General features: G+C 38.9%; 3 protein-coding genes and 5 non-coding genes across 8 annotated transcripts; 5 read left to right on the top strand and 3 right to left on the bottom strand.

Moving 5' to 3' along the window:
• Positions 1-5,022: 5,022 nt before the first annotated feature.
• Trnaq-cug lies at positions 5,023-5,094 on the top strand. The gene has a single exon. It is a non-coding gene; the product is annotated as a tRNA-Gln (tRNA).
• Positions 5,095-6,848: 1,754 nt separating this feature from the next.
• On the top strand, positions 6,849-6,920 carry Trnaq-cug. The gene has a single exon. It is a non-coding gene; the product is annotated as a tRNA-Gln (tRNA).
• Positions 6,921-7,086: 166 nt separating this feature from the next.
• On the top strand, positions 7,087-7,158 carry Trnaq-cug. The gene has a single exon. It is a non-coding gene; the product is annotated as a tRNA-Gln (tRNA).
• Positions 7,159-8,165: 1,007 nt separating this feature from the next.
• On the bottom strand, positions 8,166-8,237 carry Trnaq-cug. The gene has a single exon. It is a non-coding gene; the product is annotated as a tRNA-Gln (tRNA).
• Positions 8,238-8,390: 153 nt separating this feature from the next.
• Trnaq-cug lies at positions 8,391-8,462 on the bottom strand. Its single transcript has one exon. It is a non-coding gene; the product is annotated as a tRNA-Gln (tRNA).
• A 143-nt stretch (positions 8,463-8,605) lies between these two features.
• Positions 8,606-9,106, bottom strand: LOC115760061 (neuropeptide-like 4). The gene is made up of 2 exons (XM_030701241.1): positions 9,031-9,106; positions 8,606-8,954 (listed from the first exon to the last, which is right to left on the bottom strand). The coding sequence occupies exons 1-2, from the start codon at positions 9,040-9,042 to the stop codon at positions 8,769-8,771; spliced, it is 198 nt and encodes a 65-aa protein (XP_030557101.1). The 5' UTR covers positions 9,043-9,106; the 3' UTR covers positions 8,606-8,768.
• A 2,271-nt stretch (positions 9,107-11,377) lies between these two features.
• LOC115760099 (neuropeptide-like 4) lies at positions 11,378-11,717 on the top strand. Its single transcript, XM_030701285.1, has 2 exons — positions 11,378-11,392; positions 11,464-11,717. The coding sequence occupies exons 1-2, from the start codon at positions 11,381-11,383 to the stop codon at positions 11,611-11,613; spliced, it is 162 nt and encodes a 53-aa protein (XP_030557145.1). The 5' UTR covers positions 11,378-11,380; the 3' UTR covers positions 11,614-11,717.
• A 1,405-nt stretch (positions 11,718-13,122) lies between these two features.
• Positions 13,123-21,745, top strand: LOC115759918 (neural cell adhesion molecule 2). Its single transcript, XM_030701053.1, has 7 exons — positions 13,123-13,761; positions 15,468-15,713; positions 15,821-15,937; positions 17,036-17,167; positions 17,231-17,383; positions 18,966-19,454; positions 20,897-21,745. The coding sequence occupies exons 1-7, from the start codon at positions 13,704-13,706 to the stop codon at positions 21,091-21,093; spliced, it is 1,392 nt and encodes a 463-aa protein (XP_030556913.1). The 5' UTR covers positions 13,123-13,703; the 3' UTR covers positions 21,094-21,745.
• The last annotated feature ends 2,892 nt before the right edge of the window (positions 21,746-24,637 follow it).

Here is a 24,637-nt window from a genome sequence, read left to right on the forward strand (position 1 = left end):
TTTGCGCAGAAGCATTTGAAGCCCTTGCCGCAGAGAATAAACCTCAGCAGTTTTTTGCTTACCCTAGTGTACCAGGAAACTCTTACGCCTCTTTGCTAAAACTTTCGGATTTTAAAAGCCAGCCATCTGCACGTATTACGAATATTCAAAAGGTCGAAGGCAGAAACATAAGGATTAAAGCTTAAAGCAAATTCTACAAATACAAATATAAATCGCAATTCCATCGAAAGCTATAAAGCTCTTAAATAATTGCTCGAAAGGGTATACTCAATTCGGATTGAGATTTGTTATCTTCTTATACTCATGTACTAAGAATTGTGCTTTTTTCGTGAGGTAGTATTGATGCTGATCTAGAGAATATACTCTTAATGTGTTCCCTCTGCCTGTAAATTACACACAAAACCAATATACCCTTTTTTTCCTAGGGTATACTATTACATGGCCTACAATAGGTAAACATGTTATACCAGGACTGTATTTAATGAGGTCTTCTCACTCACACGTCGAACATTTTCACCTCACACACACACACACACACACACACACACATGTGAGTATGTGGCACATTGCGAATTCGCATAAATAAATTTACACGAATGCAACTGCACAACTTTGGCACCTGAATTTGAACGTGTGTGCGAATATATGTATGCATCCATGTTTGAGTGTGTGCAAACGAATCTGCAGGCAATTGTGGCAGAAATGAAGGACATTTAGCAATAGTATATGCATATATTTTATTACCAGCTGACAGAACCGGCGTTGCCCAGCCCAATTCCATTTGTACATCATTCAAAATGATTTGTCAGTCGTTTTACCCGGAACCCTTTGAAAAATATTAAAAAGGATATATAGGTTTTGTATGCATAATACTCTCTTACGAACGAGAACGAGTCTATTATATTTACATAAATGGGGTTACGAGAAGCAAAGCTTGCACAGTAGAGCTAGATACACCAAACTTGGTATGTACCGACCTATAGAGGTTCGCCTATTGTTGCAGAGGAGGGGGGAATTAAGTAAAATACATCCTGTTACCTTAATTTATCTGTCGGGAAAGCTGGCAATTCCATAAATATTTTGAAAACAAGTTTGATGACGATCGAATGGTAGACAAGGTTGCGTACAATCTTTTTCCGGCAATATTCCATAGTTTCAGATGGGATTTGGAAAAGTCCTTGAACCCATTTTCATTAAGTTCGTAGGACTTTGAGAATAAGCTTGGATCCGAAAGGCAAAAAATCTTTGACTCTATTAAAGGGCGGGATATTGCGAAAAGTATGAAACACGACGCGTAATGAATTTCTTTGAATTGAGTTTGAGCCAGCAACTTCCCCCGACACGCCCACTTTCAGCGAGTAGCGGTGAAATATGCGAAACTTTTTAAATGAATTTGGGATCCGACCTGGCTGCAACCGTTTCTTGCGATTGCTCCAAGAAGAATTTCTCTGCCCGAAGAATTGCTTAAAGCTTCGTCTTAGCGTAAGGTAAAGACTTTAGAGTCCAGCTCTTAGCATCCAATATTGTTGCTTGACACTTCTGGATTGGACACTGGTATATATTAATTTTCAGGAGAAACGAATAAACGACTTTTACGTAAAAGTTGATGAACGTAAATGTTCAGCTATAACGTGCCGAGCGGCACTTTGCGTTCCTTTGGGACTAGCATTTGGCGGTTTTGGCACGCAAACAATTCATTTCTGTAAATTCCTCGACTTTTCAATTTATTTTATTCAAAACGATTTCGGGCAGCCAGCTTCATGTAGACATAAGGCCAGGGCTATTGGCGTTTGCCGACTCGGCGGGTCAGGGTCAAACGGAGAAAAACTTGCGAGAATCAGAACAATCATAAACTGCGCATTCGTCCAGTTCTTTTCGAATTAGCCACAAAATAAAAGGCATACAAAAGGCAAGGGAATGTTCATGCTTTAAGGTTGGGTTTTTAATTGGCCTAGCCAATTACCTGTGCGCACTCACCTGAGGACGAGGACTGCGAGTGCCGCATTGTGGTGGCCATGGCAATGGAATTTATCTCCGATTCGGGCGACCACATTGTATTATATCTTGGCTTGATTTGCTTTGTTGTATTATATAATCGATTTATTGAGCGCGACGCGAGTTGCGTAATTCAAATATTGTAATAGAACTTTTTTTAACTCAGGAGATACTTCATGTTGCATTTTGGTTCATTTTGAAAGGGTATTGTTATTCGTTTTGGAGTTGTTGCTGTTGTTTGTTAAGGTTATTAATAAATATTTTGACATATTTCAAACCAATCTGGAGTCACGTTAATTATACAAGAGTTCAAAATATAATGTTGCTGGCAATGTAAGAGAATCTGTTTATTGGCTCGCAACTGACCTTCGACCGGCTTGCCAATTCCAAACGAAAATAGCGCCAAAAAAAAAATTAAGATGCCAAAAAAGGATTGCAAAGAATAAATAATATACCTAATGATGAATGTTCGAGATGCTGGCATATAGCTGCATTTCCGCAAACTTATCCACAATCTTCTCTCAAGCAAGCTATTAATATTTTTGTGAACTTTTCTGTTTGCTGTCAAGCGAAAATTATTTTCTGTGATACGAAAATCGATAACAAAGTTTACAATTAAGTATTTGTGTACCCTGTACCCAATGAAATGGGTAAATTGGGTATGATTGTTATGTGCCAGTCAGAAGAAAGCATTGCCCAACTGACTAATTAACTAATTAGAGTTAGAAAGCTGCATTTAACGATTTGAATTAACGGGCGGAAAGTTATAGATAAAACGAACTCAAACTAAGTATAAAGTAGTATGTGAGGTTTTAAGTATATACTTTGCAGGTTTTTGTATACTAAACAAAGTTTGAGAATCTATCACTTTGTATATTTCGACTCCAACAATATTAAATGGAGTTTATGATTAATAATTCCTGAAATTCGAACAAGCACAAAAACACAGGAATACGGAATTAAAACACGCACATGAAGGGAACTTCATGATTTTGACAATCCAAAATGTAAACGTAAAAAAAATATTTGAATTCTTCTGGAGAAGTGAAAATATAAGTTGGCAAAGACAAAGAAGAAGAAAGTTGAAGTTGTTCTGTTTTAAATATTTGTATCTTTTATATATATGTATGTTAAAAGCAACAACATTTGCGAATTTTAATAGGAGCATCCGCACAAACACACACACACACAGACACACACGCACAAGCAAACGCCACTCTCTGCGTCGCAAAGTGGACAAAAATTATACGGGCTGTGCCGCGCCCCATCCCCCCGGCCGTAAGTGTGAGTGTGTCAGTCACAAAACAACCGCAACAGCAGCAGCACGTTCTTCATCCTCCACATCCTGCTGCACATCATCATTGCCATTGATGGCGCCATTTTTGTTTTTGTTTGCCTAGCAAGCCAATCTGAGTGTGAGTATCCTGTTCCCGCCGTTGCTTGTAATCCGAGCTGACAAACTTTGTCTGCAGTCATAAGCACTTTCCCTCTGTGTGTGTGTGTGTGTGTGTGCGCGCGTGTGAATCGATTTGTGTGTTTGTGTGTGTGTGTTTACTGTCGGAATTTGTAAGGAAAGTGAGCTGTTCATTTGCTTTAGGGTCGCCAAGTGGCCGACGTCTATTTAAGTTTTCCCTCCCTCCTCTACAGCCAAATACACAAATATCTGTGTGTACACACATACATACATGCATGTGTGAGTCTATGGTATGTACAAAAAGTCAACTTAATGGTCTCCTGTCGTTTTCAAAAAAGGTAAACACACACAAAAAAATACCCATAGGTCCCTCCGTCTTTCAAAATAGGCTCTACTAATTTAAAGTTTTTATGGTTTTTTAGTAGTAACACCACGTCGAGACTTTGCGACCACATAATTCATTACGATTATTATACAAGTAGAAATTATTTGTCTTTTAAGTGTGTAAATGTTTTGATGTGCTTTGTTTTTATTCAAGGATACCACAAAAGGCACAATATGATAATTTGTTGGAGCAGAGATGGCGGCGGGGTTAATGTGGTACGAGCGAGATGGCACAGAACAGTGCGATAGAAAGAGAACGCGAACTTGAGAGAGCAAAGAGCGAAAGCTGAATTACAGCTGCGATATTGTAATTGTGAGCAGACAAATGCGACAACAAAACGCAAAAGCAACAACAGAATGCTCACGAGGGCCACGGTAATAATGATAACTAACCGCAAGAGCGCCGCCAGCGACAGCGGCAGAACTGTCAACAGCAATGGCAACCATATGTCAGAGCGAGATAGCAACAGCATCTGCAGCAGCTTCCGTCCGGCGTCTGACTGCTTGGCCTACATAACAAAAACAGTTGCAGCTCCACTGTTATGCGGACATCTTTGCGGGGCGTGGGAAGAGAGACGGATGGCAGGCACTGTGGGTGGATAGGCAGGCAGGCGTTGGGATGAGTTGACCAAAGAGAACGACGCAATAAAGGGCCTCTTGTTATGTGCACATGTCTTTTAGACTTCTCTGTTGTCGTTCATGCTGCTTTTCATTGCCACTCGAGGAATTTTTAACGGTTTGCCAGCAGCCACGCGAATCTTTTTAATTTGTTTAGCCCCACACCTCCCCGCCTCCCCGTCTGCGTTGCAAGTGGCGCACTTCAACGTCGCCTGTATGAGGAAAAGCAGGCGCAATTTCCTCTCAATTTCCTTCCAGGCAAGCAACAGCAAATTGCTATAACAGGCACTTAATGGAAATTTCTCTCTGGCCCTCTGCCGGCCGTTGGTCAGTGTTTACCAAACAGTTATTTCCTCAACAACGTCAACGACATTCATTGGCTACTTTCCCATTCGAGTACTTAAGACTCGTAATGGCTTTTCGGACTGACAACCAAATTCTTGCAATACCTCCAACTGGTATTTGTGATATAATTCACAAATATCCGTCTCAGCATGTTGGTGTGCATTAAATGGTGTATATTTGGGAACAATTTATATTTTGTTAAAAATAGAAGTGGAAGTAGAAGAAAACGGTAACATTTTTGTTTGCTTGTGGCCGCTTATTTAACCGGTTCCATGGTGTAATGGTTAGCACTCAGGACTCTGAATCCTGCGATCCGAGTTCAAGTCTCGGTGGAACCTGAGTATCATTTCATAAATTATTTATTTTTATTATTGTCAATAATAATATGACGGCATAAATAACATCAGTCGCGGTTCAAGTTTTTATATTTTTGAAAAAATATTAATAGAATATTTCGATAACAAAAATCAAATAATTCTGGAAGGACTTTTGATTCTGATCAGGAATATATATTAAAGATGCCTTCAATAAACCCTTGCAATTAACCCTTTTAACCATTTTACTGTACTGCAACCTTTTGCGGCCCCATAGTTTTTAGGTATTCAAAGCAGGTCAACCTGAATGTCATTTTGGGACCACGCGAACAGTTATGTGTCGGAGCGAAATTTAGGAATACAAAATACTAACGCAGCAGTATTAACGGTAGAAGTACGAACAACAATAACACAGCAACTGTGAATGCAATAGTAACTGTAACTGCGACATTTGAAAGCAGCCATAAAGGATTATGGCCGCAACCAGGGCTCAGGGCAGGGGTTATAAAACAACTGCGTGTGCGAATATGCATAAATAAAATAGCGGAACAAACAATAAAAATGTATTATGCAAAGGATTCTTGGCGCGAAGTGGGATAAGTTTATAATGGCTGCAGGTGGCGACCCTTTACCAGGTGCACAAAATAGGTTAGGCGAGTAATATGTCACTTGGCATACAAAATAATTGTCTTATGGCAATCAACACGTAACGGGAAAAGGATAAATGTTATGCACAGAACGTCTCTCTTTTCATTATAGCTTATTAATTGATGCATGCATGTATTATCGATATTCATGCTGTTAATGCTTTTCACTTTTTTTGACTACCGAAAAAAACGCGAAGCGCCGCGTTGCAACAGGCAATCAACCAGCGCGCTCCGATGTTCAACGAAAACTGAGCATTTAAGGACATTTACGATTGATTTTATACCGAATACACGACTGGCCAAATTCGCCGAGTCGTGTTATTGCCTTCAGCTCTATTGTTGTTGTTGTGACACAGAAAACTTCGTTTTGTGAATAGCCGAAAGCGAAATGAGAGAGCGCGACCGAGCCTGAGTCCGAGTCCGAGCCCGAGCCCGAGCCGCAGTTCGGAGTGAAAGCTTTTGAGCCTTAGCCACAGAGCCTAGAGCTTTCGTATTCCAGCAGGTTGTTTTTTGTTTTGCCAGCCTATTAAAATTACAATGTGACTTTTACCTAATAAGCTCTAGAACACACAACGACTTTGTTAGACAATTTCATTACTTTTTTTCTACTCTTGAAAAACAAAACATTTGAAATATGCCGCCATTCAAAAGTAGTCCGAATTTTACTTGAAAACAAAACAAAAACCAGAATCTTCGTCAAAGAATAATCCTCATGTACCATAAATGCACTACCCTACAAAAGCAAGTAACTGTTGTTTATATACTATATACAAAAATAACAGTTATTATCAAGTATTGACAATTGACTTTATACAAATCAATTTGATTAATTTTCAATGCATTTTTCATATTTATTCGATTAATTATTTTCGAACAAAAATAGACTTATAGTTGGTTAGCTTAGTTTAAGTACACCCGATCATTTAGATAAAGAATATACTTTTTTTTTTTTTTTTTCCTTTGAAAAGCTATATAAGCCATACACAACGCAAGCTAAAATTGAGAAATGGACATTTAATACTATAGAGTTAGTTGGTTTTTTCGTGTCTTTTCAATAAAAGATAGATCTTTTGGTGATCAATACACATTGCTGGTTGATACAAAACACATTTATGACAAAATTGACTCAACGGTTCCATGGTGTAATGGTTAGCACTCAGGACTCTGAATCCTGCGATCCGAGTTCAAATCTCGGTGGAACCTGATTATTACCATTTATTTTTATATTTTTTCTTTTATTTTTATGGCAAAACACGAATTAAATGTCAATAAAATTTGTATATCGGATAAATTTTGTATAGCTTTCCCTAAATTGACGTCTTCAAATTTGTAGGTTTTTATTACTAAATTTTGGGACAAAGATCGTATGGGTTCCATGGTGTAATGGTTAGCACTCAGGACTCTGAATCCTGCGATCCGAGTTCAAATCTCGGTGGAACCTGAGTTAGATTTTTCTTTTATTTTTTTTTTTATAATTATTTACACTTCGATTTTAACTGTTACGCTTGAAGACGTGTTTGCACGTAGCACGTGTTACTGTTTGAAGAGCTTTCGAGCCACCTGTATACACACACTAGCATAAATCAACAATGCGCCAAAATGCGAAGTGCACACACACACCCAACAATTGCATGCATGTATGCATATGTATGCAACAACTATCGGTAAATACACACTGACATAAACTGGTGTACGCAATATTTTTGATTTGCACACTTTTTGACCCTAGGCTCAGAATAGGGCAATTATAAACGATGCAGCGTGAAGCACATCTAATTGACTTACCTTTATCACGGAATAGCCGCTTGTATGCAAGCCATTCGTCGGCTGTGAAGCTGGATGGGTGCTCGTGCCTCGTGTAATGATGCAGCCAGTCTGGATACGAGGACCAAATCAATAAAACAATCTTTACCAATGAGATGGTAAACATTAAACTCAACACAATTGCTATCAATACTTTCAGCGAGCCTTTCAACATAATAAACAAATGCACATGTACACAACTGTTCAAAAGCCGCAGCGCATTCCCCTTCGGATTCAAAGCACGCAAAACATTTTGTTTAACATTTAACAATTATATGCACGTTCCCAGAACAAACCATTTTGCTTAGTTTTTGCGCGTATTTACGACGTACGGAAAAAAGCGTAGTTAATAGCTTTTAGTTTTGATTTAAATGCATCCGTACATATTTGTTTTTTTTTCTTTTCTGAACACAAAAACATTAAACGATACAGAACAAAACAGAATTGTGTTTGACTCGGTGCATTTGCCTTTCTGCTGAACAGCTGACAGACAAGGTTACCGGAAAATCATTGTCAGCAGTCTGGCAGCACTGTTGCCAGCCGATACACAAACCATTCAGACCACAAGAAAAAACATTCTGCAAATGACAGTGTGAGCAACTTTATGAAAAAGATTCTTTTTTGGTATAAAAATAAAGGCCAACCAGGTTCCACCGAGATTTGAACTCGGATCGCAGGATTCAGAGTCCTGAGTGCTAACCATTACACCATGGAACCGCTTGTCCGTTGAGTGGCAAATGTCATAAAAACTTTACGTTTAGTGTTGTAATTTAAAATTTTAAAGTTCATTACAAAATACAAACAATTAATGAAGCCACTATAAACAGTGGCTAACGCTAATAAAAATTAGAAAAAATAATTCATTTAATCAGGTTCCACCGAGATTTGAACTCGGATCGCAGGATTCAGAGTCCTGAGTGCTAACCATTACACCATGGAACCGCTTGAACGTCATGTGTCAAAAGTTGTATAAAATGTAGCCAACAATTGAATAATATGTACGTGTGGAAGTTTATGGTGAAACCAGTTGGCGTACAAAAGCTGAATTATTTGGCACTTTCAAATGTTTGGTTCATATCATTTTTGTGCTTTTAAATATTTTTAGTTCTTTATTTAATTTTTTTGTTTTGTTTTCATAAGCATTTATCACTAAAACCTAACTAGAATTGCCAGCGTGCGTATTTTCCATGTCCATTTTAACTAGTCCAGGTTTAATTCACCGTCGTTTACCGTTGGATGAAAGGTCTTTTAACCGTAATACGCGTACGGGGATGCATAGCCAGAGTACGCGGAGTAGGCATAGGGACTGGCGCCATAGTAGAACTGTGGAGACGGTTCTGGGCTGGCAACTGGAACTGGAGCAGGAGCAGCACGAGCAACGGGCGCCGGTCCAGCTACTGCAACAGCGAAGAGGGCGGCGAAGAGAACAACGAGCTGCAAGGGGAGAAGATTGGATGATATTACTGTCCGTTTCTTGTTACATCTTGAGGAAGGCTTCCTGCCCACTTACTAGCTTGAACATTTTGGAAGGTTGGTTTGATTCTTTAGATGTTATTGAAGGAATTGCAAGTTGGGTTTTGATGCTGTTTGCCAGAGTTGAGGGTCTTTTTATACCCAAATCTGACACTCATGACTTATTTATGAAGAACAACCGAGTCATGTTCGCATTTATTTCACTTTTTTTCTTCTGTTTTTTTTTATTTTTGGCACACATTCTTAAAAGTTGTTAATAGTTTTGTCAGCAATCAAAGCGGCTTTGCATTCTAATGCCTTCTTATCGCGCACTCATGATTCGGGAACAATAAGAATAGTTATGTATATATATATATATATATATACATATATATTTAACTGACCTTCAAAGCGACTGGTAATTTGTTTTGATTCTTGGGCCCGCCAAACAAATTTCGCAATGCATCTTGCATATTAATTGGAATTTCTTTGGGGCAGGCTTTTAGCGAAGCGCTGATCGCATTTGGCAGCAATTAAAGTGATAAATGATTGAGTATTTTGAATAAAAGTTGCAAATGACAACAGAAGCCAGCTCTGTGCCGTCCAGAATATTAATTGCGAGGCCCAAGAAATGCCAATCCGATGCAAACGAAAAATCCGCATCTATCTATTTCAGCAGCGAATTCCAATGGCATCTAGGTCACATTCTATTTTCCAGACTGGCATAATACTTCCGTATGGTTACTTAACAATTTTTGTGAAAATTACAATAGTCGACAATGGAAATTATATCATCATTTCTAGCATATAATATGCCATTCTACTTTAAATTAAGTTTATTTTATGAACAACGATTTGGTTCTTCAAGATATCTTAAGAAAATATCCACTGCCTATTGATTTTTCCCTTGCATTTCCTTAGCGACAATCAGCTTTGGTTAAAATCCTAAACTAGTAATCAAAATTTCATAATAGCTTGAAATAATATTGCGGTTCCCCAGTTAACACAATTTAATTGTCTTAGTGCTAATTTAATGAATGATCAATTAATAAATATTATCCATGTGTAAACTCAATTGTTTACATAAATTGTACTAAGGATACGAATCGATCCCATTTCTATGAAGACAGCTTCTATGGAAGGATTGACTATACTTTGTCCTGATTAATATCGAAATTGTCTTATTTCAATGTTTTTTTTTCAGCTTACATTTCTATTTAAGATCTATCTCTTTCACGTTAAGTAGATTGTGTGGCTGTCGCGTGAAGGCGTCGGCAATTGGCGCGTTTGGTGAAGGGTTCAACTCCAATTAATGGAGTTTTTCTTTTATTTTATGTCACACATTTTGTGACATAATAAACTTTGCAAAAGTTAAAAAATGAGTTGGCATAAAATATGCAACAAGTCTATTGTTATATTTAAGAGGGTTAAAAAGTTATTTTTGATTTGTTTAAAGATTTTTTAATTGTTGCTAATGATACTCGCAAACGTTTCGGCTGCCGGCCAATAGATGTACATAGAAATAAATTGGGGTAGCAAAGATTATGTGCATACCCTTGCCCTTACCCTTAATCATTAACGATTTCTTATGATATATATTTGTTGATATAAGCGGATGAACATAAGATTTTGCTCGACAGTCGAAAGTTTAATGTAATATAATGTTTCAGTTATTTGAAAATCAAACAAGTAATTTCCATAAAAACTAGGTTAACAATTTTGTCTAGAAAAACTATATGAAACTAGAGTCTGAGACAATCTCCATATAAAAGAGGCAAAGTATAAATCGTAATTAAACTGTTTGTTTTTAAATTAAAGTACTTTATACAAAAACTCAATCAATTCAGGCTATTAAAGTTATCTTGATATATTAGGAGCGTACTTGGGCTCGGTTTTATTTTAGATACATATATTAAAAAACAAACAAATCAGTTCGACTAAACTGTCTTATTCTAGCTACACGATATTGTGCCTTTTTTAAAGAAAGATGTATAAGGTGATGTATTTTTATAAAATTGCATTATTTTTAATGTAGTTGAAAGATGTTGAGAATTTCGAATAACGACACGTTCTACTTCGAGAACAGATCCATACTTTTGAATATACCAAGATTTATCAGCATAGTTTTGAAAGATCCTTATATACCTGGCTTGCATTGCACATTCGACGACAAGATTATAATACCCTAATTCAAGCAGGCAAAGGTTACTTACGGAGTCCGAGCTCGGATGACAAATACGATTGATTATTGGCGCGTCGTGACGTCGCCCGGGACCGGGATGATGACGCGAAGTGCATGCGAAATTTTTGTGGCCATCCATTCTTGAATATAAAAGCCAGAATTGAAGCGCAAACGCGCAGTTGATTCTGTGTGCGCTCAAAGTCAATAGCTAAGATACTTTTTGATCATGTTGAAGCTGGTAAACGAATGGAATGGCTTACATTTACGTGCATAGATAACTCAGTTGCGCTTCATATATATATTTTTCAGGTGTTCCTGCTACTCGCTGCACTACTCGCTCTAGCTGCGGCAGTGCCAGCTCCAGTGCCTGGACCGAAGCCCGATCCCAATCCGCAACTCATTTATTCCGCAGGCTATCCGGCCGTGGCCTATGCTTCGCCTTATGTCTACTATGGCTAAAATGACTTCGAAATGATGACAATAAAGTTTTTAAAGTAATAAAACCGCATTTAAGAATATTATCCTTTTTACACATTTCTTTTAAGAAGTCAAATACAAGTCAAATGTCATATATGCTAGGACAATAGCAAGAAATATATGCAAGCAATGTAACACATATCCGAAAAGGATTTAATTTCCTTATACTTTCATACGAGCAGACGGATGGACGGCGAGAAAACAAAATATACCCTTCTTTGGGAACAGGGTATATCAGTTGTGTATAACACTTGTCAATGGAACCCGCTCAGAAAATCTATGCAATTTATGTTTTTCGATATTAACAGCAGAGATATTATATTTGCAGTACCTATAAAAAATGTTAAAGTAATCAAATTTGCTTGTGTAAAATTGGATTACTTATATAACCTATATAAATGTTCGATCAAGATGTTATTGCTACTTAAAAGTGAAGTGGGAAGGGCATACGAAGTTCGTGATAAATTTAACATCTATTAGCGATGCGTAGAAAACAGTAGCAGCCCCTTTGTGCCAGCCCCCTTTTAACATACTGTGACGGTAAAATAAAATAAAATTCCCAATATGTAAATACTGCGCAGCCAAAAAGTATGCAATGGTAATTGTTGCGGCTTTACATGCGCCTAATGTTATCTAATTTAACAGCGGAACAAGCAACAGCATTGGAAGTAATGTAATTACACTGGAAACAATGAAGTGAAATTAGGAAAATAAAAATATAACTGCCTCTAAGAGTGCAGTTGTTATTGGAGCAGACACCTTTCACATCTTAAATATATCCTGAAAACTGCCCGAACAAGCGTTTACAGACACACACTTCACCTGAGCGAACAACTATGCCGTTGTCCGTCCTAGAGAGTTAGCACTGTAGTTTATGTAGTCAAAAAAGTTTTCAGCTGCCTGTTGTCTGCACATTTAAATGCAATTTAAACAAAATAAACACATATATTCAATCAAGCTGAGTTTCTGAAATATAGCATCTGTTCCAGTCGTGTTCAAATACTAACGCCATCTACCGAATATTAAAGGCGCCACCTAGTGAGTGAAAGAAGCATCACAGACTTGTATGTTCCCCATAGGCTGTGATACTTTCCTGTCATAACTTTTATAGGAATTTATGCTTAAGCTTGGGTGTTATACGACAACGTGTGGTGAAGCCTTGTAAGTATTTGGATTATGGATATCTGTTATGGCTGTCCTGTATAACAGTAGGACAAAACAGAAGCTCTTTGACTTTGCTACACTCTCCTGCCGAAAGCTCGAATTGGCAATTCCCCTGGCAACAAATCGAGCTTTGGCATAATGTTGAGCAACATGTTGCGAATGCCGAATAAGCTGCTTCGTTGCGAATAAAGTTGCGTGTTGCCTTCTGGAGGACGACAAGTTGTCCACGAAGTGGCGAAAATAAAGGATTCCACAAGAGCCAAAATGTCCTTCAGTATATTTTGTGATTTTGCACTGATTTGAACGCGCCAGCTAGCGAAATCAAGTGTAAGCAAATTACAGCTGAAGTCACTGTGAAGTCCGTGTGTTGGCTCGTGCGCCCGAGGAGCATGTCCTGTCGTCAAGCTGTTTGAGTTTCAGTCCATTTTTGGCGCTCGCCTGCAATGGATCACGAATCGCGAAAGCCAAGCCAAACGGAGCGCGAGCCTTGCACGTAATGCGATAAAAGGACGAGAGCGAAAAGAGCCAAACACAAAACGCGTAACATTTAGCAACGATATGTGCAGGATATCCCATCTGTGCAGTGTCTAAAAAAAGAATTATATCGAAAATATCGCAAGCCATAATGATGCCACCGTCTCGGTCCTTGTCCCTGGCGATGATGTCATCCGCGCGCGTGTGCTCCAAAGTGAAAGTGTTGCAGGTCCGACAATTGCGGCTCCTGTCGACCCATGAGTAATTATTTTGCGACTCTTGGCCCATTGTCCGCCAAAAGTGAGCCGTAATTAGTTAATTAACGATTGTTCCAAACAAAAACAAGCTGCGAAGTTTAAGTTATCCGCAGGATTACGTCGTATCACAGCAATCATATAAAAGGATCACAGCCGAATAAAATAGAAACTGTTTACATGTGTATAATGGATATTTTCATATTATTTTGCTGCCTGCTTCAGTTGGCAAGAAATGGTAAGAAATGCTGCCTTATATAATTTAAGCAAAAAATCTATATTTTGCTTTAAATTAAATTCGATAATTCGAATAACTTGCGCGAGTTTGGCCTGACTTATTGGCGATCAGAACGCAAGTTTCCTTTCAGGTCGAATGTGAGATACAAGATACAGATACAGGTAGGGCAAAATAGCAGTAAATGTTTTTATGAAAACCATCAAATAAAAAGCAAGCCAAAAAAGTGCGAACGTGACGTCAGCCTGTGGGCCTTAGGTGCCAGAGTGTCGGTCCAACAAGCGAAAGGTTGCCGGGTCAAACCCAGCGGCAATTTACAACTGTGGATTTTATATGCTATCATTCAAAAATAAAATAATTAATGGGCTCGTAAAAGCATGATATGATATGATATGCATATATGATAATATAGGGCAGCACATAAAATATAATACAAGATATTAATCTAGCCTTGATAAACGCAGAATTTAAGAACCACAGACTCTTATCTCTGTTTTTTTAAGTCTCCAACTAAATTTAATTAATTTAGATTAATTTCAATTGATAATATTTATGTGCATACTTTTGAATGACAACAATAATTAAAGTCGAAAAGTCCTTTGAGAATAAATTCTCGAAATTTAAGAAATTTTCAATCATTTTGATTTCTCTCAAATGAAATTTAACAAAATGACACTTAGCACTTTTCCGCCCCCATATTATTTATTAACTTATGATTTTGAGCTTTAAGTTAAAAATATAAATTTAATTATATTCATACTTTAAGTCAGTTATTTTGCACTCAATGTGATAGAACTTAGACTTTAAAAAAAAGTTGATTTTAAAAACAATTTCTAAAAACTTGAAAGCACGTCTAAAGAGTTGTTTTCTGATTGCCAGCTGGAATATTTTTTATCCAACTTTAAGGGAGCTTTTTACAATTTGTTTTTTTTTTTTTGAGAAAATCATCGATGATTTTTCTACCAAATTTGGCGACTCCAGCTACCTAATGGGCGTGCCTCAATAATTAATGCACTTTCATGAGAATATATTAACATATTGCGAATTTCATGCCATACAAAATTCTGTCAGCAAAAGGAATATTTCAAAAAGCAACATAGTCTTTTTCTATTTTGTGAGCTGAGCATGACAAGCAGGACTGCTCGAATGGGGAGTATCCGACTAGGCGACACCCTGTACCGGGTAATTTATATAATTTATGCCAAAAGTTAAAAAGTCATTTAGGGGTAAAAGTATAATTAAAAAATTAAAAAATCTTCTGTATCTGTGTGTAAGTAGAGAATATATACATTTTATGGACTTATAAAGCCTGTTGAATAGACTTTTACAATGTGGCTAAAACCCTTTTATAGGTTTTTTAATGGGAATAAGGGGAAAACATGAAATGTATTGAAAAAAGGGTGAATATTTCCTTTAGACAACTCGGCGCTGGGAATAGGGTATCTGCTAGTCGGGCACTGTTGACTGGCGCAGAAGTGGTAATCAAATCTATGTAAAGGCAAATAAAAATGTTGACCCACTTTTATTCCAATCTTTATGAGTTAAGTTCCCATCTTGTCCTGAAATTGTGCATAGAATATCGTTTCTTCCCTTCCATCGCATATTGACAGCTGCTCATCAGCCACGCCCTCTGATAGAGTGCAGAAGCTGCTGTCCCTGCCAAATTATAGAAAAAATGATAAATTCAATACATTTAACAATTTTTACAGCAGCTGCAGTCCTTGGAGTCGGGGACCTAGAGAACTCCGCCACCGCCGTGGGTGACACTCTGCCCCGGCAGCCGTCGGCGCCCCTCACGCTGACGCCCTCGACGCCGTCGATAACCCATTTTGTAAATGACTCCTTCATCATCTTCTGCAAAACAGTACAAAAGGACATCGACACCAAGTGGCGTGATCCCAGGGGCCAGACCCGTGAAAACACCAAGGGACGGGTCCATATCGAAAAGAAGACGGGTAAGTGCCGAAGTGCTATGGAAATCTCTGAAGAGAGCCTGCCAGACCTGATGTCCATGCAGAGAGTTATCCTTAGAGCTAGCCAATGTCCAACATATCCTTCTTAGGCTTACTCGCCCTGGTCTTCGAGCACATTTCATTGGACGACAAGGGTAACTGGACTTGCGAAATGGATTCATCGGCAGCACGGGAAGCAAGAAAGTCCTTTGAGCTTCTCGTAAATCGTAAGTTCAAGACCGAGTCATGGGAATCTAAAAGAAATATTTGTCTATACTTACAAAATATGCTCAGAGATTAAGTTGTTTTCCCTGACTACCAGCTACCGCCCCATCGACATGCCACGATTCCAGCTGTTAGCTATAGAGTTTTATTTCTGGGTTTATTATGAGAGAACAATTTCCTGTAAAGTATATAACACTTAAAGAGCCATATAGAAGCAGCAAATATCTTCGGAATAATGAGAACTATATCACTCTGCAAAAAAAAGTCTATTTTCCTTTTTGACTTTATGCGATGAAGCTCTATAATTTGCTGCTCCAAAAGTTAGGGCCATGGAGCAATCATTCCAAGCCGTAGCATTGTTGGGACTAGCATCTGACATAAGTTTAGATTAAGTAGGCCAGTTTGCCCTCGACTAATTTAGAGCATTACTGGTTAAAATTTGTGATAGCTCCCGAATTCCCAGAGAACGAAGGAACAATAGAGGCAGCACTAAGCTCCACCCCGAGGCACGGATAAGGTCTTAAATGCATGTCGGACTTTGCTTGGAGAGATCTGACAAATGCAAAGGAAAATAGGTTCCAATGAAACAGGTGCACAAAAGCTGAGACACTGTCTCAGAATTCTGCATAGGGACCTAAGAGTTGCAGCGTCATCTGTCCAGTTACATTAAGATTTGACTGTAAAGAGTTTTATTTCACAAAGTTTGATAATCGTCAGAAGAATGCCTCGCTTCTATAGATGCAATCATATGTTACATATATATTAATGGAATATATTGCTTTGATACCGGAAAGGCATATATAAATCTCAATGAGCCAGAGGCAGGAGAGACTACATTATGGGTATTGCAGACAAGTCGCATAAAAAGAAAACTCTCTAGGGGGACTGTCCGCTCAAGAGGAGCGTTCGCCTAATATATGGGGAGAGGCAAATGCCTGCCCAAGTAGGGTGTTCGCCTTATAGGAAAAGTTTTTGCTATATTAATATTTGGGGAAAGTATAGCAGAAATTGTCATGTCATGTTGTATATATCATAAAGTAATTATGAGCCATATATTATATTATTAGTATATAATATAAATTTACTCAATTGGCAAACAGAAAAGATTTCATTTGACAAGACGGAGCAGGTGCAATCGGTGCGCGAGGGACGCGATGCCATGGTCAACTGTTTTGTGAACGGCCAGCCCGTGCCGGAGGTCTCCTGGCTGCACAACGGCGAATATATTAACAGTTAGTTATTGACACAGCAAAGGTGCGAATTCTGCTAAATCCATATCTTAATCCGCCGTTTAGCCGTGAACTCAACGAAGCACAAACGCCTCTCCGACGGACTGTTCATCAGGAACGTGAGCCAATCCGATGCCGGCGAGTACACGTGTCGCGCCATGCGAATCACGCCCACATTTTCGGACTCTGATCAAATAACGATACTCTTGAGGATTCAACGTAAGTGCCGAGAGAACAAAACAATTTCAGACACAGGCTCCATTGAGAAACGTTGCACACTTCCAATCAAGAATTTCATACATGAATCAAGTAAGCCCGATAATACTTGATTCAAGTATGAAATTCTTATTTCAAGTAAAGCGTTTTAGGTACAAACAAGCTTTGTTTGTTACGTCTTTTAGCTTTATTAAGAACGGAATAGTATTGAATCAAGTCTTAATAACTCTTAAAATAAGATCAAAACTTAAGAGAGCCAATACTTAAACCAGCCCCATTTCACCTTGAAATAAGACTAGTATAGTCCTTAACACAATCCCAGCTTGAGCTTGAAATAAGTTTATATTAATCCTGTTTTAAAAGCTCACAAGCTTAAATTATGTTTCTTCTGCGGGAGCATTTATTGACATTTTGATATCAGCTGCACTTTAAATAGAATTTCACTGTCAAAAAATCTAGTTTCCTTTCTTTCTACCAAAAATCAAAACATTCAAATTTAATATTTTAAAAATAGTTATCAATGAAGAGGGGAAAAAAAAGATAATGCTTAGTTAATTTATTTAGTAACTGTTATCTATGTTGGTTGAGAATTTCCTCTCTCTCTCTCTCTCTCTCTCTCTCTCTCGCTCTCTCTCTCTCTCTCTCTCTCTCTCTCTCTCTCAGGGTTCTCTATTAGATTCCATTAATTTCAAATGCTGTCAATATTGATAAAGAAACAATGCGAATGTCCCAATATACAATTGACTCAAAGGCCCGTCGTTATGTCGTTTTGTATGTAACTACGAATGTTAGACTCTTCAAAGGACTCACGGCTCCAAGGAGCTGGCAGCTTAAACAGTTTCGAATTAACATGGCTCGCCTAACATGGCCAATGGGCCAATGTCTGCTCTCTGGGCAAACTAACACGAGCCGAGCAATTGCCAACATTCATTTGCTTCTTCCTGTCCGTCTCCCCATCCCCGTCCCCTCACCACCTCGACCCCCTGCAATTGAGTTGCCATTACCATCAAAATTTCACTAATGACTGCCGACCATTGCCGGAGTCCTGGTGAGAGAGAGCTGCCCCGGCCCTGCCCGGACCCAGTCCGCCTTATTGACCCACTGCAGAAAGGGCTACCCCAAAAGCAAACAGCAGCCAGTTGGAGGCGAGTTGAAATGTTGCAAATCTGCAATATATATGTTTGCATTTCCTGGGCAATAAACTTCAATGAGCCCCTGCAATGACGTCGACAAGGACAACACGACACACAAATGGTGAAATGTGTCATCAGTTTGCGCCTGAATGGAGCCGGAGCGGGTTGCTGACTGCGATTCAGCTTTGGTTAAATAGATGCAAGTCGCCACGTTGCAGGCAAAAAAGCGTAACTGATGGGGCATTTTTTTAAGACAACGACAAAGAGCATAGGTTTAGCCAGGCAGCCGCTTTCAACCTCCTCCGCCTCTATCTATCTATCTATTTTGTGTGCAGCTGTGAACAGTTATGCGGGTCTAAGGGGGGGTAGGGGACCACACCTTCCCCCCCCCCCCCCCCCCCCCACACACACACACACACACCTACTCTAACATCCTTTGACCATTATTGCAGACAAGCCTCAATGGTTCTACAATGAAACGCTGCCGGTGCAGTACGCTTACGTTGGCGGCTCTGTCAACCTGAGCTGCGATGCAATGGGCGAGCCGCCGCCATCGTTTACGTGGCTGCACAATGGCAAAGGTATTGTGGGCTTCAATCATCGCATCTTCATGGCCGACTACGGCGCCACGTTGCAGCTGTATATACGCAATGCCAGCCAGTTCGGGGACTACAAATGCAAGGTGGCCAATCCGCTGGGCATGCTGGAGCGGATCATCAAGCTGCGGCCCGGCGCCAAGCCAATCGGACCGACGCGATTCCAGCTTAAGCGCCTCTTTCCCGACGGCTTCGAGCTGGACCTGCGTACGCCCCGCATGACCAACGTCTCGGACGAGATGCAAATCTATGGCTATCGCGTTGCCTACATGAGCGAAAGCGATTTCAAATTCAGCGCCGGCAATTGGAGTCATGCCAAGCAGCGGGATTTCTCCTTCCATCGAGGTAGGTTATACATTCCTTTCACTTTTTCCAATCGAACATTTGTTTTTATTTACATAATTATTGTATTTCATTTTATTTTATTTTGATTTAACAGAGGACCGACATTATAAATCCTTTCTTGAAAAGTTAGGCAGCACGTCACGTATAAGAGCATAAAGAGAATATTTCATTTGGCTGGTACCGACGACGCAATACTCTTTTATCAGTCTAATTATCTAACTAGTTAGTCGAAAAGTAACTTCTTGAAATTTTGGTTGTCTACTCTAAAACTGTAAGGGCCCAGAAACGACCTTTAAACTGTGTGACTAGAAAATATTGATATTTTGCTATTCGCATTGTAAGCTTCATCGTTAGAGCAGCTCATAAATAACCTACTGTCAAAGTTGGCTACTCTAGCATTAAGACTCGGGCAGACATTGCATTTCCCACTCGCACGCCCTCAAGTGGGCGTGGCCAAGCAATTTTAACACATTGTCTGAGGCGAATACATCTCCGAAGGCTTAGGTCTCCAGCGGCAATGGGCATAATGGCTTTTAAGGGCAGGCAAGCAGCTTGGCGTACATTTTAAAGCCTGTCAACTCTTTTTCGTATTTTGTACAGAGTATAATAACTGAGTTTTAATATGATATACAGTCGTAGTTTGGTAAAAACAGTATTGAATCGGACTTTTATACTGTACGAACAGGCAACTCACGGCTACTCTGAATATTTACATTTGAGGTTAGGAAACATGGACATTAACAAAACATTATCAGAAACACTTTAATTCCCTTCTCTATTTAACTATTAAATCAAACCAAACACAGACCTGGACGAGCTGCTAAGACTCCGTTTTGGATAAATACCATAAAAAATATCGATGCCCCAACACCTTTTCTTTCTCAACTTATGCCACACCAATGACAACATCTCTCAACATACTCTCCTAGCTCCCTAGTTCTAAGCTCAGAAAAACAAACAAATATTGTCCTTATTAAACTTCTTCAATTAGAACACAATGGAACTCTCAAAATCACAGATATATTTTAGCTGATCAGACTCTGAAATCTGGAAAAATTAAGTTTTTACTTTAGTAAGAGAAGAAATTCCACCCGCAAGTGTGGAAAAAACGCGGAACACTGTTCTGTGAAACTTTGTTGTTTATTTACCATCCAATCGAGCTAAAACTAGTTTTTCAAGATCATCATGAAAATTCCTTTGACATGTGTTTCACACTTTTCACAAAAACCGAGAAAGTGGAGAAATTGACAGTCAAACGTTGCAAGCGGGAAAAAAACATGGTCCGGGCAAGGCCGGGCAATAGCCGTTAGTAATAAATAACATGGAAACCGATTATTTACAATTGTTTATTTAATATTTTATTTATTAACTCGTAGAACCAAGTAGAACTCTATCTGTCGCTAGCCTTGCTTTCGAACTATTTACAAGAACTACTCCTGCAGGTCATCGTTTCATTATTCCCCATCTGGAGGGGAATACGACCTATTTGGTGCGCGCCGCCTCGCGCAACTTGGCCGGACTCAGCGATTGGAGCAACGTGAAGATTTTTGCCACAGCAGCGGCTCCCAACTGGAATCCGCAAGGATGGGGCTGCCACGTGCTGGTCTCGGTCTTGGGGCTGGCTTTATTTTGGCGTTAGATGTCGTATCTGAATCAAGTCTACTGTAGTCTAAGTTAATGTTGTTATTGTTGCTAAATTTTGGTACCTTGTGTTTATGTGTATCTTCTGTGATAGACTTTTTGTGCAATCCACTTATCCGCATGGAGAATGCTTTATAATTACTATGTTCAATCATTGCCAATTTCGCTGCCAACATTCTGCTCTTTTATCAATGTAGTTTAGTTGCATTTGTTTTGGGAGACATCGTTTAAGGGCAATCCAACGGTATACATATATAAATACATAGTACATATGCATTGTCAACTCTTCAATATACTCGTTCAATGTCAAAGCCTCACTCTACATCAATGTTGTTTATGCGAAACAAACCATTTATATAGGATAAGCTAAGATCTTCCCAACAAAAGAAAACCAACTCACTTTGATGAATTTTACAAAAGTCCAAAAAAAAACAAAAAGCAAAAATGATACGAAATAAAAATTTAAAAAAATAAATGTATGTTGTTGAAAGAAAAGAAAAACGAAATAAATGGCATAGCAAATCGATAATAAATGTGAATTCTTATAGGCCTAATTAAATGGAAAATACAAGTAAAAAATAAAATAAAATAAACTAAACTAAAATGCAAATAAACCACATAGATGTTAAGAGGATATGGATAATATGGAATACGGAAATAAAAACAGTTAAATGTGTAAAGCGATTTTGTATTATTTACTCAAATTAAATGAAGCTCAACATGGTATTAAGGGTAAGGGTATTCCGAGTCATATTCATATTCCGTCATATCTCCGCGCGGAGTTATGTCGTTTTGGAACGTCATATCTCCCGCGCGGAGTTATTTCGTTTTGGAATCGATTGCTTGGAAACGGAGTAAGTTATCAATTATCGGAAACAAACTCGATCTGCGCGGGAACTAGGAGCATCTGCATCTAAAATTTCAAGTCTCTAGCTCTTATAGGTTCCTTGCGTTCATACATACGGACGGACGGACGGACGGCCGGACAGACAGACGGATATGGCTAGATCGACTCGGCTATTGATGCTGATCAAGAATATATATACTTTATGGGGTCGGAGAAGCTTCCTTCTGCCTGTTACATACATTTGGATAACTCCGCGCGGAGTTATGTCGTTTTGGAACGTCATATCTCCCGCGCGAAGGTTTGTCGTTTTGGAGCGTCATATCACCGCGCGGAGTTATGTTGTTTTGGAACTATAAAGCCCGAGCTTATTCAACAGAACGTTACCTAAAGCGTAATGTCAAAGAAATTATGCAAATTATGCAAGACATATCGTAGTTGTCGTGAAGGACATCGCAGCACTTTGTCATTTGATTATTTTGCATTATACACGATTACCATGCCAGCTCAGCAGAGCAGAGTTTGCCTGGCAATTAATGGTTTTTATTGATAATCCTTGCAGTTGCACAAGAACCCATAATTGTTGGTACTTGCGACCACGTTTGCCGAACAGTCTGGGGGGAAAATGGGAAAATCAGTAAACAATATTACTCTGGCCATCAGTGGCAAATAGTGTGCATGGCCAGCATCGACTTCCTGCCGTAGTCGCAACGGTTTATTTTAATTAAAATTTACAATTAATATTTAATGAGTCGAAGAGCAGCGCCAGGAGCTGCAACCGCCAACCAATACGTTCAGGTTGATGTCCATCAAATTGAATTTCAATAAAGCCACTGCACGAGCAGCTACCCGTGCCCAGAAGATGTGCTTTTGTATTTAATGATGATATTCTAAAAAGCAATTTCAGTCATGCCGCAGATTAAATACAGTTTGTCGCCCCATCTGATTCAGAATAGCATTAAATAGCATTTATTGTTGGTTTTCGCCTGCATTAGAAAACTGAAAATAGCTTAAGATCAAACTCAGCACACCTGAATACCTACCTGTAAAAGGCAGCTAAAGGATTATCTGATCTCGTGGAGTGCTCGGGCTTACTTATAACTAGAAAAAGGAGGCTAAGCAACTATTGTATTAATTAATAGTTGTTACTGTTAACCGAACTAGTTTAATGTTCTTTTAGAAAAAAGCTTAAAATCATTTTAAACTACATTTATATACTTCTTTGAATTTCTCTTTGCCTTTTGTCAGACTGCATCTGTGAGCTTGAAGAAATATTTTAAAAGTATTAAAGGTAGTTATTTAAAAGAACTCTTTATTTTTTTGAGATCTGCACTTCTTTCAGGTGTTCATCGAGTTTCCGAATGATAAAAGATAACAAGTGCTCTGTAATCGCTGAAATTCTCAGTTGTGAAGTAAACTGTACCCTTCGACTTATATCTCTTTTGTCATTAAACATATAAATTCTTTTCAACAGATAGTTTTTAATGGATTACTTGTATATGCCAGCCTTGTCATAAGTCCAGGTGTTGTCGATGAAACATAAAGGCATGTTGGCCCAGGCACAGGTGCATTGATAAAAGGTAAGCAAAATGTAATTAATTTTAATTTAATTTCTTTTTAATCACAGTTATTTCACACACGATGCTTTCAATAACATTTTGCCAACATTTTACATACAAACAAATTAAACCGCATTTAAAATGTTCCGGCAATAATCATGACAATTACACCAGCTGTTGGGACCGGAGCCCACGAATGTCGTACATATTGAGCCTTACCATATGATTAATTTCAATAAAATGCAGATTATAGTAAGGTCAAACTATGGGCATTTTCCTTCAGTCTGCAGACTGTTTTCTGTTTAACTCGATTAAATTAAACCCGGCTCAGAAAATGCAATTTAAATGATTTGTGCACACTATTCTAGAAGTTATGTGCCAAATGTAATGACTCTAGCTCTTAAAACGAGAGCTATGTTCTGAAAAAAATTGGATTTTCATATCGATCCTTATCGATTTCTCGAAAACGGGCTAAGTTATCGATTATCTAACTCGTTCTGCGCGGGCACCAGGCGACTCTACGTATAGAACTTAAAATCTCTAGATCGACCGAGATCGACTCCTTCTTGCATATGAACTGCCGGACAGACAGAGGGACATAGATCGATCCGGCTTTTAATGCTGATCAAGAATATATATAGATACTTTATAGGGTAGCCGATGCTTGCTTCAGCCTGTAACATACATTTGCACAATATATCCTTTTTACAATATATCCTCTGGTACGAATGCTGTCTAAAAGTGTACGTTGTTCAAGAACTAATCATGGCCTGTATATATTAAAAGGTATTATAAAAGTCAAAGTCTTATGTCAATCACAAGTCCCAGGAAAGCGGCATCTGCCAGGATGTAGAGGAGGTGCCTGCCATCAAGAGCCTTGCCACGTCTCAGTGTGAAATTGACCGCCAGGAAACTTTGAGGCATTTTGCTCAATATTCCACATGCGTGCCCAGCTGTCGAGCAGTTGCACGTATTCCTGGGCGCCAGTGGACGTGGTAGAAGATTGCCACTACATTGGCAAATGTGGTCAGGAATTTGCCGGGAGCGACGGGCTGGATTCACAATATTGATTCAGACTAAGCTCAACTCACAAAATCTCTGCGATAAGTTAACATGAATATACAAAACACGAGTTGCAA

Source organism: Drosophila novamexicana, unplaced genomic scaffold (assembly GCF_003285875.2).
Source record: "Drosophila novamexicana strain 15010-1031.04,08,12 unplaced genomic scaffold, DnovRS2.1 tig00000387-arrow-pilon, whole genome shotgun sequence".
Taxonomy (NCBI): domain Eukaryota; kingdom Metazoa; phylum Arthropoda; class Insecta; order Diptera; family Drosophilidae; genus Drosophila; species Drosophila novamexicana.

Excerpts from the sequence above, each read along its gene's own strand:
- LOC115759918 (XM_030701053.1), top strand. The coding sequence starts at position 13,704 with ATGTGTATAATGGATATTTTCATATTATTTTGCTGCCTGCTTCAGTTG. Across the intron at positions 13,762-15,467 it reads GCTTCAGTTGGCAAGAAATG|CAGCTGCAGTCCTTGGAGTC; the intron begins GTAAGAAATGCT and ends CAATTTTTACAG. Across the intron at positions 15,938-17,035 it reads CTTTGAGCTTCTCGTAAATC|AAAAGATTTCATTTGACAAG; the intron begins GTAAGTTCAAGA and ends ATTGGCAAACAG.